Source organism: Lissotriton helveticus, chromosome 9, assembly GCF_964261635.1.
Source record: "Lissotriton helveticus chromosome 9, aLisHel1.1, whole genome shotgun sequence".
In the NCBI taxonomy this organism is placed as follows: domain Eukaryota; kingdom Metazoa; phylum Chordata; class Amphibia; order Caudata; family Salamandridae; genus Lissotriton; species Lissotriton helveticus.
In genome coordinates, this window is record NC_136070.1 from 960561819 (window position 1) to 960579033 (window position 17215).

The 17215-nt window shown below is 44.5% G+C and overlaps 2 protein-coding genes across 5 annotated transcripts in view; both read left to right on the forward strand.

Annotated features, from left to right (window-relative positions):
- Positions 1-17215, forward strand: part of MON1A (MON1 vesicular trafficking associated A) — a 214200-nt gene that overhangs the window by 86016 nt on the left and 110969 nt on the right. For all 4 annotated transcript variants that reach the window (XM_078661249.1, XM_078661250.1, XM_078661251.1 and 1 more), the window contains exon 2: positions 16634-16789. In XM_078661249.1, the coding sequence (XP_078517375.1) occupies positions 16663-16789 (127 nt within the window). In that variant the 5' untranslated portion in view covers positions 16634-16662. The remainder of the gene's footprint in view (positions 1-16633; positions 16790-17215) is intronic.
- LOC144783087 (uncharacterized) lies at positions 2227-9575 on the forward strand. The gene is made up of 3 exons (XM_078662249.1): positions 2227-3821; positions 4528-5372; positions 8511-9575. Coding segments are annotated over exons 1-2 (1338 nt in total). The 5' UTR covers positions 2227-2484; the 3' UTR covers positions 4529-5372; positions 8511-9575.

Here is a 17215-nt window from a genome sequence, read left to right on the forward strand (position 1 = left end):
TCAATGACAGCATGCCAGGTCTGAAATTTATATCAAGGAAAACCAGATCCAAACCACACTGCATAGAAAAAGTACTGCAACTAATGCCACATTAGAAGCTACCAGCTTTCATCAACAGTCACTTATCTCCAGCATCCCATATGGGGAGTTTCTTCGCATTCAAAGAATTTGCAGTGAAGAAACGGAATGGCACAAACATAGTGCAGCCACAAATAAACGATTTAAGAATCGGAAATATAGCACAGGCAATGCGGGTGCCGCTCGCAGAGGAGATTTGGACCTTGTGCTTTGCTTTGCCTGCCTGGAGCCCCGCTGGGTAACTGAAGCTGCGTTGGGGGAGAGAGTTGCTGCCACAGGAGGACGGGACTGCGAGGCCCACCAGGCTGTGCGTGAATCACCTAGCACACCTGCCGCCTCTTCCCGTGTCTCCACCCCCTAATTAACGTCCCGTATAAGACCTGGAGTCACAACGCGTCAGCGGGACGCGTGTGCGGGACTCATCCCGGGACAAAGCCCGGACTAAGGGCGGACCCTCTGAGACCCTCCGAGAACTGAGGAGACTGGACTGGGCTTGTCCCCTTGAGTGACAGGTACTGTTTATTATCGAAGCTGTTTACAACTAGGCTTACCCTGTAGCTCTGTTGGACTAAGTATAAACAATGTCTATTACGAATCCTGATCAGCCGGCGGCAGACAAACAGGGTGTATTGTTAAATAGGACCCTTGATGACTATTTTACCAAATCTTCCTCTGATATCCCCAGGGAAATTGTCATGGCGGAGCGGCGTGCGGATCGCCGCCGCTCCATAGAAAGTATAAAGAATAGGTCAGTTTCACTGACCTCGCTTCCTGTTTCCTGCTCTACTGATATTGACAATGATGTAATAGTTAATGAGCCGGTCAATAATTTGGACAGCGAGCATTTGGATGGGAGTGTGATAGCGCTTATATCAAATACTCCGCCAAAAACGGACTCGAATGGTTTATCACCAGTTCCTCATACCAGTAGCCAAAGTATGACGAAGGGAAATGCTCTGCCTTCTGTGAAATTACTGTGTAATAGGGCAAAAAAACCCATACCCCTGCAGAAAATTTACGGTCCGCCGCCGAACAAAAAAAGGCGAAAAAGGGGGGATTTGTTACAACCTAAGTTGAGCTGTACTGATTTTGGGAAAAAAGTTATTATTAGCACTGTGAAGAAACCTAGTATTCCTCAAGTAGATATGGAGGGGTCCCTTGTTACATCTTCTCCCCTACCAAATTTGCTAGCAGACAATGAGGACAACATGGATGTTAATGTGGTTGTTAATGTGCCTACTGAGGATAAGGATCATGCTACATTACTCAATATAGAGAGTTTAATTAAATCTTATTCTGCATCTATTTTGGAGAGGTTGATGGAAGTAGAATGTAGATTGTGTAAAATTGAGTATGCATTGGGTAGTAAGGATGTTGTATCTAAAAATGTACCAAACAATGCTACTAGTTTATTAACAAACAATGTATCATCTAACATACTAGTACCAGTTCAATTACCCTTAACTATCCCTATTGCCATTCCTTCCCCATTGGCATCATCCTCCAACCCTATGGGGAATATACCTTCAGTATCTGCACAACCCAACATTACCCCTAAAATGAACCAAAAAAACCATGAACAACTGTCGATTAATGTTGTAAATAAAACCACTGAGAATATCCTTAATAAACTCCCAGGGAATCCATCAAGGGAGGTGGGGGAAACCAGACATACTTGGGGGGGAACCTAGAAAGACACCCTTGCCCGAACTTCCGCCAGAGGCAGTACCCTATGTGGTCGTCTTAACAGGGGTACCTGTGCTGGGACAAAACAAGAGAGAGGGTTTCATACAATTAAAGAATAAGATCATGCATTGGCTGAGGTTTTACAGGCCAATTGCAAATAACATAAATGGTGAGGTCGTCCATGTTCGTCGGCTCCAATGGCTAGGGGGCAGACCCAAAGACATTAATGGCGATGTGGTAGTCGTGAATTTTAGGGATCCTTCTGCTGTCCAATTTATATTAAATTGGCAATTAGGTGGCTCAAAGAACACAATAATCCCTAAACCACTAACATACTTCTACCCAAGGTCAGTGGTATTTCCATCTCAGTACCACTCATCTCAGTACCATCCATCCCAGTATCAACCATTACAGCATACAACCCAAACTCAATCAATCAATTGTCCTACTGCACAGAATGTTGGTAGTAATCAATATGTCACGTATCCCCCTATACCACAGAATACAAGCAATTTGCACTATGTCCCTCGTCCTTTGGTAGTCCCAGATTCTTTGGGATGGAACTATGTACCGGCCAAAACACGCAATTTCCAGAATAGAAGGATGGACCACCTAAAACCTTTTACACCTCTAGAAACCTTTAATAGGTTTGACATTTTTAGTGGTCTAGATGATTGCGACTGATGTTTTTTGATTCAGGGTGGCGAGGGGCCAGAAACAATGAGTCTTGGGGATGTGGGTGTTGTCAATATACCTGATGTACTGGCGAACTCTGTGCCTTTTGGTTTGGATAAGATTGCTCTCCATGATGCATATGTACCTCATGATGTAAATATTTTAGAAGAACAGGTATCACTCACAACCATTTTGAGTAACAAGACATCATTAGAGGCAACACCCTTGGTAATACAACCTGTGGTTTCCAATTGTTATGAAGAGATGCCAAGGGTTCTCCCCGAGAGGTCAGTTGCTCTTGAGTTGCCGGTTAGATTGGTCTGTTGGAATATAGCCGGAGTTGTGAAAAATCTGAGGGATCCGGAGTGGGCACTTTTTATAGAGTCTTTTGATCTCTGTTTACTTCAAGAAACCTGGGCAGTGGAGACGCCTCACAGGGTGGGCTATAAGACCTATGGTATAGGTGCGATACCCTCCAAAAGTGGAAGGCCGTCAGGGGGACTTCTGTTGTGGGTGAAAATAAGTTTAAGGGCAAAAGTTGAGAAGATAGATACAAACTCTGTAGATTTACTAGCTTTAAAAATTGTGCTTGGTAACGGGAAGAATTTATTTCTAGTAAATGTCTACAATAGGCCCTTACCCTCTTCAAGAGAATCACCAACCATCATAAAACTGGATTGCTTTCTGAGTGGATTAGATCCCAGAGAAGATTTTGTTATCCTGGCTGGTGACTTAAACTGTAATTTTGAGCCAGTTTTGGGCCTTAGTGAAATCTTTGAGGAAGAGGATCAGGCGAACAAAATCCCTACTCTTGAGAACGTTAAATCGGTCAAATGTTCAACACAGGGTCTCCAAATGATTAACTTATGTACGGATCATTCTCTTAGGGCTTGTAACGGACAGTTACCATCCGATAGCTCTAAGAAACCAACATTTACCAGGAATAATTATAAAAATAACTTAGATTTTGTGATCGCCTCTATACCCCTCTGGACACACCTTTTGGACCTTGAAGTTATGGAACGGTTTGAAAGTGACCATTTCCCCCTAATATTGACTTTAGATGTCTCACTGTTTAGCGATACGGTTCAGCAATTTCCATTCGAGGAAAATAGTGCTGATAATCTTGAGATCCATATTAGTAACAACAGAAGATCTCTAAAATGGCAGTTTATACTGGATAACAGTGACATCCTTAGTGAAATATATTCACTTCTTGCTGGGATATTTGGACCCTATTTAGCTGCAAAGCCTGAGGACGAATCTAGAATGTCCTTTATGTTGTTACATCAGAAATTTTTTGCTGACCCAAGATTATTAGTCACCAAAATACCCAAAAAATCCCAGCAAAAGACCCAGAATCTGTCCCATGGCAAGCCATGGTATGATAGATCCTGCAGAGAGTCAAAGAGGGAATTACTAATGGCAATAAAAACCAAGTCTCCAAGAGACGTAAAAAGAGCCAGGAATAACTATAAGGCTATCCAAAGGGCCTCAAAGATAAAATGGGAGGAAGACAAATGGGCTGATTTGTTGCTAGCCGCCAGATCGCGTGATAACGTGGCTTTCTGGAGGCTGGTCGCAAATGGGAATCATGTAGGTAGGGTGGCAAAAGATGTTTTTCTGGATGAGCAAACCTGGGTTACCCATTTTACGAACCTATATAAAAAATATGATGACTCACAGATGGACACGAATGTGGTAAACCATGACCTCTTAGCAGACCATTTGGTTTTTACCTTAGGGGAAACAGAGCTGGCAATAACCCAAATCAAATCTGGGAAAGCCCCAGGTTTGGACAAGATCCCGGGGGACCTATACAAGCACGACCTAGAAGTATGGGCACCTTATATTAATTATTTGTGCAATACATTATCTTGCTCTTTAGAATTCCCTGAAAGTTGGAAGGGAGCGGAAATTGTTTTAATCTTTAAAAAAGGCAATTATCGGCCAATAAGTTTAATGGACATCCTACAGAAAATCTACTCACAACACATTTTATTACGTGTGAGTGACTGGCTGGATGAAAACAAAATTTTAACCAAATTCCAAGCTGGATTCAGATCAAAAGTTAGCACAATAGATCAGATCTTTAGATTTTGCTGCCTCTATTGGAAGTATGTAATGATCAAAGGGTGCCACTTATATGTTGCCTTTGTTGATATGGGGCCCTGGGGCCAAGGAGACTTTTAAAGCCTCAGATAATAATTTTATGCGAAGTCTGGTGAGGGTCCCGAGAGGCACCCCACTAGTACCCTTGGAATTGGACCTAAACTTCAAAAGAACTGACCACCAAGTTCTGATTCGACCTCTAATGCTGTGGGTCAGATTATGGCATGTCCCGGAACTCCAAGATTACAGAGACGGGTTACAAGAAATTATGGCACTTGACAGCCAGACTGCTACCCCATGGCTAAGGCATGTTAAGACCTGGTTGAGTAGTATAGGATTGAAACACTTCTGGGAGAACCCTGAGCAATTACCAGCCAACCCCAAACAAATCCTAAAAAGGGCCTTTTGGACCTTTATAGCAAATAGGACTGTAAGCAATACAACTAGTGGGACCTTAGTCTCAAAGTTCCTAAACTTTAAGGACGAACCTCTTTATGAGATTTTTATGGATGAAATAGAGCCCCCACTTGCGAAAACTTTATTTTTAAAATTTAGGTATGGAAACCTTTTAATTAAAACAACTTTGGCTCGTTGGGCTAGGAATCGCGATTTATCGTCCCAAGCAATGGACGAAATTTGTCCTATGTGTGAACTTGACCAGATTGAAAACGAGCAGCATATCCTCCTCTTTTGCCCTCTGTATGCTCAGGCAAGAAAGAGATGGATCAAACCAATATGCCTACTCTTAGGCCTGAGGTCATGTTCACAGGCTCTGAGAATCCTAACAACTAATACATCTCAACCGATAACATTTAGTGTCAGTAGATTTTTTTTTCACAACGTAATTTTATTATTCAATTGAGTTTAAGCAGAGCAAAAGGCGTGGTTCTCCACAATCAGGAGAGCGCCACCAAACATTGCAGCATAGTGTACACTCATCATAACAAAACCAAGGAAAAGGAGAAGAAATCAAAGTAAGGATCCCCCTCCCCTACCCCTGTCCCCCCCAACAACTCCCAATGCCCAACTCCCCCACTACCCTCCCCTTATCCCACCCTAACCCTATGCACGTGCAGTAGACACAGATTATCATCGGTCGTAAGGCATGACACAGTAAGGAGGCACTCCGGTACCTCTGTCTATAACTCTTCCTCATGTACCACCGGGGGATCAAGAAGCAGCCCCCTGTACTCCGCCCATCTCTTCCAGATCTTAAAGTGCTTATGAGGGCAGCCTCTCGCCTCAAACACAGGTTGTTCCAGTCCCATATAAAAATCCAGACCAGCCTTCCATGCACACAGGGGGGGGGGGCCCGGACACCCTTCCACGCTCTGGCTAGATCTCGCTTGGCCACTATTAGGCCCAGTAGCAATAGGTGGCGCTTGTAGATGTTCCCACCCACGCCCTCGAGTATGTGGAGTAAGCCCAACCGGTGAGTGCGTGGGAGGTCCCATCCCAAGACCTCAGACAAGCAATTCCATACGCCCCTCCAGAATCCAATCAGTCTAGGGCATGACCACACTGTATGCAGCAGTGTACCCACAGCCGCGCCACACCGCAGACACTCCGACGAGCCAATCAGACCAGCCTTCCAGAGCCTCTCTCGTGTATAATAAGACCTATGAAGGTACTTGAATTGGATTAGGCGAAGCCGCATCGCTATTGCGGTTCCGCGTGGGGACTCCAGGGCCTCCCTCCAGTCATCGTCATCTAGGGGACCTATGTCAGCCTCCCAAGCTGCTTTCAAAGGTAGCAAGGTAGAAGAGCAGTGGGTCACCATCGTCTGATAAATGCGAGAGATCTTCTTATCGCCAAGGTCCCCCATGAATACCTTAGCTTCAATGGGGCTAAACTCAGGGAGCGAGTCGAGGTTCGCGACACTGGGCGTGAGTGCATGCCGGAATTGCAAGTAGCGAAAGAACTGGGTCTGGGGCATACTGAACTCAGCGCTAAGGTCCTGGAAGGACTTAAGAGTAGTCCCGGACATGACCTGTCCCAACGTTGATATCCCGACTGCATCCCAGCCATCAAATCCCGAGAGTGTCATCAGGCCGGGGAGTTGACCATTATGCCACAACGGTGTCTCAGCAGTTAGCCTACCCCACCAACCCATACGACGTAACGCCTGCCGCCACACAGCAAAGACTACTCTCATAACGCATGGCAGTGCCCGCCGCAGCCGGGCCGAGTAGAGCACCGTGTGCAACGTATGGTCGCCCATCAATGAGCGCTCCAAGGCATATGCCGGGTCTCCTCTATCGCCATACCACCACTCCATTGAGTATGAGCAGCTGTGAAGCCTGATAATATGACAACAGATCTGGGGTGGCCAAACCTCCACAATACGTGGAGAGGAAGCACGTCTTCAGGGCCACTCTGGCCGCGCCCCCAGCCCACAGAAAGCGACTCAGGGTAGAATTAACTTGTCGAAACCACTGGGGAGGAATGGGATGAGGGTAGTTCTGTAATTGGTACAATAGACGGGGAAGAGCCACCATCTTGAATATCGCCGATTTACCAAAAATGGTTAAAGGCATCCGAGACCAAGTTTTAACATCCTCTTGAACCTTATCCCACACAGGTACGATATTACGCTCCCACGTAACACGGGTGGATTCTGAAAGGAACACCCCCAAATACTTCAAACCGTCGGTCGCCTGCCGTAAATCTGACGCCCAGAGGCCCACCTCCGCCCCGCCTCCTAGCACCCAGAAGGTAGATTTGCCTAAACTCAAGCAAAGACCCGAGACTTCTCCAAAAACTCGCATAATTTCTAACACTCGGGGCCCCGAGCGATCCAAGTCAGTAAGAAAGAAGAGGACGTCGTCCGCATACAAGGCAATCCTATCAAAAAGGGTTTCAGACCAAACAAAACCCCGGAGCTGTGCGTCTATGCGTACCCAAGCCGCTAGAGGCTCCATAGCTAGAGCAAACAAGTACGGGGACAACGGGCACCCCTGACGGGTCCCCCGTCCAATGGAGAATACCCCCGACGTGGCCCCAGCGACCCGAACGGACGCCGTGACGTCTGTATAAAGCAACGAGATGTACGACAGAAGCACCGGGCCCAGGTTGAGGCGAGACAGGAGCGCGAAAAGGTACGTCCAGCTGACGGAATCAAACGCCTTATGAATGTCCGCTAATAACAAAGCCGCCTCCTCTCCCAGGACTCCCATCGCGTCTACCGCTGCTTGCGCTCGCCGGATGTTGTGCCGCGTCGCCCGATGGGGCATAAAGCCTGCTTGGTCTGGATGGACTAAGTCCGCCATATAGGGGAGTAAGCGATTCGCTAGTGCCTTTGCTAGAATCTTGGCTTCTATATTCAGTAACGAGATGGGGCGATAAGAGTCGTGTCTGTCAGGGGGTTTGCCAGGTTTTTGAAAAACCACGATTTCGGCGTGGCACCAGTCAGGTGGCAATCTGCCCCGCTCCCGTGCAGCCTCCAGAGTAGAACGGTAATGGGACCCAAGGAGAAGCTGGAATTTCTTAAAAAATTCACAAGGGTAGCCATTCGGACCCGGTGCTTTACCAACATTAAGTTGGCCCAGTGCCTCCCCAAGTTCCTCGGCCGTAAGTGGAGCATCTAGTTCCTGCCTGGCCTCATCAGACACCGCCCGAGGCGGCAAGTCAATAAATTTAGCCACATCCTCAGCGCGGAGACTGTCTCGTGGGGCATACTGTGACCTAAAATAGTCGGCGAAACTCGCTGCAAGCTCGGCCGGCTCTGTAATCGTCACTCCGTCCTCAGCAGTGAGGCCCGGCAGCGTGATCGGCTGGAGACGCTGCTGACACAACCTATGGAGCATGGTACCGGACTTGTCTCCCCACTGGTATATCCTGCTCCGCGTGGCCAGCCACGCCTGTTTAGCCTCGTCCATCAAGAGAGAGGCATAGGACTGCTGCGCCTGGAGAAGCAGCCGTACCGCTACCTCATCTCCTCCTCCCCTACTCTGTGTCAGTAGATTTTTACTTTCTATTTTTTATCAAAGGAAAAAAATGGGGCATCAATTGTAACTGAACTGATTTGTTTGGAACCGATGTGGTGGTCCACCCAACGACATATGAATGTATTGTTTCCGCTCAAATTATCTTCCAACATGAATTGTATTTTTATCTAATGCTTTTAAGTAGTGATATGTTGTTTTATCCAATGGAATGCAATGTAATGTGTGCACTGTTCTTTTATGGCATATATGCCGAAATAAAGATTTGAAATTGAAACAATGTGGAAAAGTGTTGGACAAGAGCAAATGAGAAATCTCGAGAAGAATGCCTAAATGGTCCAAGTGAAGAAAGAAATGAAGAGCCCGAACCCATACGACTAATAACTGATTACTCACAGAATAGCAAAGAAATTGCCCAAATTTTGAGAGAAAATTGGAAAATCATGCATTTGGACAAAACTGTGAGTAAAATAGTTGGGAAACATCCGACGATAACCTACCGGAGGGCAAGAAATTTGAAGGATCACCTCATCCACATTCATTTCAAAACAAAGAAAAGGGATGAAACATGGTTGAAAATAAGGGGATTTCTGAAATGCCATACATGCAAAAAGTGCCAAATCGCAAAACAAACAAAAGAAGTCAAAATGGCGAATAACAAAATGAGGGAGATACGTCAATTGATCACGTGCAAAACACAATACACGGTAAATGTGGTGGAATGTCCGTGTCCACTGCTGTACGTGGAAAGCACCATATGTGAACTGAAAAAACACATACTGGAACATGTAAGAGCAACGATCCATAAAGACAGATCAAACGCAATTGCGAAACATATGGAACAGGTTCATGAAGGAGAATGGAAACGATTGAAATTCTACGGGATTGAAACAATTCCGAGGAATGTGCGAGGAGGAGGCAGAGAGAAACTCTTACGCCAGAAAGAATCTCGCCACAGTCTAAATCTTCGAACTCTGAATCCACACGGCCTAAATCAGTCAGAGGAATTATACATTCACTTAAAAAAAGGCACATGAATATGTTTGGATAAAAGAAAAAGAAAACAAAAAAGAAAAAAAATGAGTAACAAAAAAAAATGTTAGAAGGAAATGAAGAGAAAAAAAGAAAGGGAAGACAATAAACAAGGAATTCATAAAATGAGAAAGAGATGAAGAATATGCACCTTTTTGTTCCACTAGAGGCAAATGATGAAATGAGTAACATGCAGTAAGGGAATTAAATAATGAATGCAATCCCTAATTAATAGGCTTTGCTACTAAAGGTGACATTCTCAAGTGAAAAGCTCTTAAAAACAACATAAAATCTGTTTTCTCATATTAAGTACATTGTATTGCTTTTTTCAGTTTTCATATATACTTAAAACAACTACAGCAACCATAATGCATCTGGACGTTAAATATCACTGGGCAGGAAATTATGCAACGACCATCTCACAATGCTTTTAAATAATGAGAAAAAAAAGCAAAGAATTGATCGTGGCCAAGGTGTCAGGGACACCGAAACGTGTAGATCACTTGCTTTTCACCCTGCATTATTGTAAGGATCCAAGAATAAATCACGCTTGCTGTGGAAAACTAATGGTGTGTGCCCCATTTTTCTTTCGGAAGAAGGATTGTGTTTCAATATTGAAAGTGGCGTGGTTCCGCCGCAGGGAGAGGCACCCATGGTGAGCGCTACAACTCCTGCTTAACTCAAACCAACGTGTCTGTGTGTATGTATATATATATTTATATATCCAAAACCCCTCTCCCGAAGGAAAGGCAGAGGCCACAATAGGGGAACAATTTGAAGGCTCTTTATAGCAAAATTAGGCAACAACGGGCGTATGCATTTCGGCTGTGTAGCCTCTTCAGCGCCCAGTATGGTCCAGGAGGAGAGTCGTTTGCCACAAAGTTGCTGAACCTGCAACAACTGAAATAGCCGCAATTCGCTCCGCCCCTTCCGATCATCAATATCACCCAACACAGTTCCTGGATTGTTTGTTGAACTGCATATCCCAGCATGCAGCAATCAGCGGGGATCGGGCGGCCAAGTGGTTGCGCGAATTACAGAATGGGGTAGGACCCTCTCTCATATTCCTGCCGTGCCCGCAGAAACAAACAGCCTCCTCGAGTCCCCACCTGCACCACCGTCGCCCACAGGCATCCAATTCACGGGGGTAAGTCCGACAATGCGTCTCTCCCGACGCGGAGTTCAAGGCTCCGACACCGCTTCTTTTCCTCCTGTCAACAATGGTGGGCCTGATCCATTAAATAACTTGAAGACAAAATATTTTTCGCCGAGGCGGAAAAAGCCAGTGTTGATCAGGCCAACTTGTGTGCAGGGGACTCTGTAACATGCCGCTGGCTAGCAATGTACAAAATGTCCAAAAAAACCCTCCAGAAGGAAAGGCAGAGGCCACAATAGGGGAACAATTCGAAGGCTCTTTATTGAAAAAAAAAGGCAACAACGGGTGTATGCATTTCGGCTGTGTAGCCTCTTCAGCGCCCAGTATGGTCAAGGAGGAGAGTCGTTTGCCACAAAGTTGCTGAACCTGCAACAACTGAAATAGCCGCAATTCGCTCTGCCCCTTCTGATGATGCAATATCACCTAACACAGTTCCTGGATTGTATGTTGAACTGCATATCCCAGCATGCAGCAATCAGCTGGGATCGGGCGGCCAAGTGGTTGTGCGAATGACAGAATGGGGTAGGACCCTCTCTCATATTCCTGCCGTGCCCGCAGAAACACTCAGCCTCCTCCTCGAGTCCCCAACTGCACCACCGTCGCCCACAGGGATCCAATTCACGGGGGTAAGTCCGACAATGCGACTCTCCCGACGCGGAGTTCAAGGCTCCGACACCGGTTCTTTTCCTCCTTTCAACAATGGTGGGCCTGATCCATTCAATAACTTGAAGACAAAATGTTTTTCGCCGAGGCGGAAAAAGCCAGTGTTGATCAGGCCAACTTGTGTGCAGGGGCCTCTGTAACATGCCGCTGGCTAGCGATGTACAAAATGTCCAAAAACCCCCTCCCGAAGGAAAGGCAGAGGCCACAATAGGGGAACAATTCGAAGGCTCTTTATTGCAAAAATATATATATATATATTTCCTCACTCTCTCCCCCTTTCCGGAAAGCATTGAGCCGCACACGCAACACAGATGCTGCAAGCATTTATTGTGAGTAGTTTGGGCAATCCTGACGCGTTTCGTTCAGTCTGTGAACTTTCTCAAAGGTCAGCCCAGGCAAATAGGAACTGTTCGTGAGCCACAACAATTGCTGATTTTAATCATTACCGGCCCTCTAGGAGTTGCCTTAGACCCGGGACAGCGGAAGCGGATAGGGGCGCTTACCAAGAAGGTGTCGTGTAATGCACGTTTTAAACTGATCCATTTTAATTTCATGCACCGCACTTATGTAACCCCAGTTGGTTTGCACCGCATTGCTGCGGATAAATCGGATGCCTGTCCTAGGTGTGGTTCAGTCGGAGCTGGATTTCTCCATTTGGCCTGGGAGTGCCCACTGGTAGGAGACTTTTGGAGAGTAGTAGTGGTACATATCCGGAAGGTCACGAGTCTGAGTCTTGACCTAACCCCGCTCCATTGTTTGTTAGCCCTGGTCCCCAGACCTAGGAAGAGGAATCTGTCATATAAAATGCTACAGCTGCTCTTGGTACTGGCTAGAAGGAGGGTGGCTATTACCTGGATGGGGCAAAGGGCGCCAGATGTGACACTGTGGCTTTGAGATGTGGGGGAATGGACATTGGCTCAAGAAACGCACATGAAGCATACGCGTAGAGATGAATGGTTACCGGAGGACTTACTTGCATGGCGTATGATGTGCGCTGTGGGGTCGGCTGGCAGCGACTCCGATGCAACTAGTGCAGCATTGTTCTCCTCCGAGGAATCAGGACCTGAGGAAGGGGCGGTGGGAGGGGGGGAGGGAGAGTAGGTGGTGGAGTAATACCCTGTTGACTGCGCACAAGTCACTTATTGTCAGTGTCTATACTAGCATTGTATCCCGAGGATTTAAATCTTGCATCTCCTGTTATATCTGCAACTGTTGGAGCCATACTAGGACTGTGAACTGTATACACCTGTATCTATCTATACTGATGCCAATTTTGGGGGGACTGTATTGTTTATTTTGCTGAAAAAATAAAGTTTAAAAAAAAAAAAAAATCATTACCGGCCCTCTAGTGGACACCCATAGTGTGGTGTTAGCCAAGCATGATGGACTTTGTAGTCTCGCGTTTTCAGTCCGATTAAAAACCATCCAGCAGGTTGTGCCGTTATTCTTACTGTCTCACCGGAATGATTGTGGTTTCCAGATTAGTGTTGCTCCAACCGCAGTCCTTTATTTGAGGCTGCTGAGGAACCATTCCAAACTCCAGTGTCTGGCAGCGTCCGTTACCCCAAGTTCGTTTTACCGATTCAGCACAGTTTAGTCCAGAGTTGGGTAATCATGGCGCACTAGCTGGCGGTGCGTAGCTCTGCGGTGGGACCACGCCGCTATGTATTTCCTCACTCTCTCCCCCTTTCCGGAAAGCATTGAGCCGCACACGCAACACAGATGCTGCAAGCATTTATTGTGAGCAGTTTGGGCAATCCTAACACGTTTCGTTCAGTCTGTGAACTTTCTCAAAGGTCAGCACAGGCAAATAGGAACTGTTCGCGAGCCACAACAATTGCTGATTTTAATCATTACCGGCCCTCTAGTTGTCACCCATAGTGTGGTGTTAGCCAAGCATGATGGACTTTGTAGTCTCGCGTTTTCAGTCCGATTAAAAACCATCCAGCAGGTTGTCCGTTATTCTTACTGTCTCACCGGAATGATTGTGGTTTCCAGATTAGTGTTGCTTCAACTGCAGTCCTATATTTGAGGCTGCTGAGGAACCATTCCAAACTCCAGTGTCTGGCAGCGACCGTTACCCCAAGTTCGTTTTACCGATTCAACACAGTTTAGTCCAGAGTTGGGTAATCATGACGCACTAGCTGGCGGTGCGTAGCTCTGCGGTGGGACCACGCCGCTATGTATTTCCTCACTCTCTCCCCCTTTACGGAAAGCATTGAGCCGCACATATATAATATGAAAAATATTAAATAATTATTTGAAAAAAATAAATTAGATTTAATATACATTTTAACAAATATAACAAATGTAATTAAAAAAGTAGTTTGGAAGTGCCCACAAACGTCCATGTTTGTGAGTGTTCCCAAACTCACAAGGCAAACGACTCAATGGAACAGCCCCTCCCACTCCTTGAGTAGGATCTGCAACTGAATTTCTCTGCATTTGAGGCAGACAAATCCGAAGTAGTAAGTCCATTAACACCATCCAGGAATCTTTTTTTGAATTCCTGACATGTCGATCGTAAAAATGTGCTTGCACCTGAAAATACTTTTCTAAATAGTGCCAAGTAAGAGACTGTGTAATTTTTCAAATAGCAACTTTAAAAATGTTTTATATTTTTTGATTGATTATAAGTCAGCACTGATTATAAGTCAGCACTCATAATCAGTATCACAACTTTCTGGCCAAGTACATCCTTACACAATTGCATTTTCCATGTATATTTTCTTTTTTGTTATGATCAAGTAAGTATCAAATTAGTAAACAACAGAGGCAGAAAAAGAGAGAGAAACCCCACACACACCGTCTCTGCGTAAGTATGCCCCAAGTCGCCTCAGGGAGGTCTTTTATTCAAAGGTTCAATTATTTGTATCAAAATGTCTGCCTATTCCGCTAGGTCTTCTGAAACTCAAAGAATCACTTTGAGTTTATCCTGCCAAAATATTTGTCGATAACTGAAAGGTAAAGTCTTGTATGAAACATTGGACATACGCATTTCTTTTTCAACATTACATGTGAAGTAGTTTTCCAAATTTTTCTCATAATTTGCAAGATTTAACCGAGTTATTGAAGCGGTATTGGATATTTGGTGTCTACTTTGTACAAAAGGACTGCTCTGTACCACTGCAAAAGCTGCATATCTGAAAAGGGTTCTCTGAATACTAATATCATTCTGCACATGGGACGACAACATCCTATCCGTTGTCACCATATACATTTTCTGAAAACTCTATTTCTTGCATATTCTTTTTTTTATTACGCAGATACATAGGTCTTACCATATTACACAATAATCTTTAATGATTGTTATTTCATCAGCACAATAGATCCTTAATTGTTCCAGCAAAATGCTAATCTGCAATAAAAAAGAAATAATAGTCAGTTAATACATTGCTATACGTTCAATAAAGTGTAGCTGTGCTAAATTTAGCTGCAAACTATTACTATTCAAAGTGCAACTCGTCAAGTTCCCATCTTGATTTCTTTATGAGGCCCTCTTATTACAAATAAACCTTCCCTACCATAATATGTTTTTCACCAATTCACTGGGCAATCCATAATAATAACATTAATAATCATCATTTTGTTTTCACAATGAATCATTACATTTTCCAGCGAAGTGCAAAAGAAAAACAAAGTAAGCCTTTCATACGTTGATATGTTTTTCCACAATATATAGAGCATACCATAATAGACAATATTAATAATAGTTACTTCATCATCACAATAAATCCTTACTTGTTCCAAAAAAGTTCGAATTTACCATGAAAAACCAAATATAGTTACATTGCCACAGTAGTCAAGAAATACTTTGGTTTACTTTCAATAAAGCGCAACTGTGCTAGATTTATGAACAAACTATTTCAACAATAAATACTTCGGAATACTTTCAAAAAAGTGCAACTGTGCTGGATTTAGCAGCAAACCATTACCATTCAAAGTGCATCTCATCGAATTTCCCTCTTGATCTCTTCATGAAACTATTTTATTTAAAAGTAGGCCTTCCTTAGTTATTGTATATTCCACGGGGAGCACTTAATTTCAAACTCCCTATTTCCAGCGTTAATCTTGTAGGATGTACCTTAATCTAACGTGCCAAGAATTCACTCAAGGATGCTAATAATGAACTTTCCTCTTATTCCATGTGGGGTCTTTGTGGCCTACTGGCAAAAAGAGGGAGGCGGTCTTTGGAAACTCTGTCTGGGATATGTGCATTTTCAAACCTAGGTGTGGGGATACTGTGGATATTAAGGAGGGTAAGGAGTTGCCTTCTGAGGCCAGAGTATACTTATAGCTTTATAATCTGTGCTGCAGACTACTCTTGAAGCTAAAATCCAAATCAAATCAGTGGGAAGGGCACTCTGTTGCAAAAATGACTTGTTTGCTACCAACCTCAGTCCAGTTTTAAAGGCGACATTAAGGAGAATCTTAATAGCACTGTGCTAAATAAACTGTTTAGTAATCCAGACATTTGTTTAACCCCTTGGGCGCGGCCGCGATTCTGCGCCCAAGGGGTTAAACATATGTCTGGATTACTAAACAGTTTATTTAGCACAGTGCTATAAAGATTCTCCTTAATGTCGCCTTTAAAACTTCTGAAGAGTGGGCGGGTTCATGACGGCCCCCAGCCGTCATCAGCACACGCCCACCGTGTTGCATGACGCATGGGGGCCGTCATCAGCATGGAAGGGGTTAAATCAAGTGAGTGTCTACAAAGTTGCCCAGATTGTGTTTTTTTAAATACTGCATAATAATGATCGCTATTAATACAGCGCACAGATGAACTCCAGGAATGCTAATTTAGTCCAATTACTCAAAATTGCTTACGGATTCTACCTCAACCCCCTGTCTTGAAAGCCATAGCCTGTTGTTTTTGCTTTATTCCGATGTTAATTGAGGAACACCCATGCTAACCCATGCTTAACATCATCAATTGTTTGACTTTTATCCACCATTTTGCCTCTATCGCTAAAAGAGCCACATATTTACTAGAATATTTATGTATTGTGTGTTTATGAGACGCTGGAAGCCACTTATTGCAGAGTTTTGTTTTTTTAAATGGCACTAGTTAAGAATAAGTACTTTTCTACCTAAATACTTGTGAGTTTTAGACCTTCCTCTTACTCGGTAGCGACAGTAAGTGGCAAAATCTTCTTCCTGCTGGTGCAACAATAGTAAGTATGTGTATGAAAGTTTATGTGGATGAGTTTGGACATTCCATAGCCTTTTCACCTATTCACATGCACAACGTGGCGTGATAGATTATTTTCTGACTTTTGTACAGGGCCTTCACATTGGAACCGTCTTGGTGAAATGGCTGCCGATGTCCAAAAGAAGATGTCTTCCGCGTTGTCTGATTGCTCTTTGGCTCCAGTGGAGGCGCGGTTTTCAGAGAGGTCAGAGAGCCCAACCCCGGCACTGGTCCAGGGAACCGAACCAGGTACAGTGAACAGGGTTTTTCACTCCTTGGGGAGTCCTTTCCTGAGGAGGATGTTAGACAGGAACCGTAGTTGCATCAGCACTTGATCCCATCCTCTGCTTCTCATGAATATTACTAGGCAGACGTGTTGAGAAGGGCATGTGTACTAATCATTAAAAAGGTGCCATGCCTTGCTTTTTTACCAGCTTATGGAAATTGGTCAAAAGAAAGAACTAATTGCCTACTCAATAATTAAATGATTAGAATCCCCATGATGCCTACTCTTTGTGGATCAGTTCACTTAAATCCTCAACTGCCCATTAGCAGTGCCCTAGTTTTCTTTGAAACAAAAACACCCAAATGTAGCACTGTGCCACACACAAAAGAGCACAGCATTTTGGTTCACACTTGTACCAAGGTGAGTCACCCATCAATTTCTGTCTTTTC

Bases quoted from the DNA above. Each gene is read 5' to 3' on its own strand.
- LOC144783087 (XM_078662249.1), top strand. From the start codon at position 2,485: ATGAGTCTTGGGGATGTGGGTGTTGTCAATATACCTGATGTACTGGCG.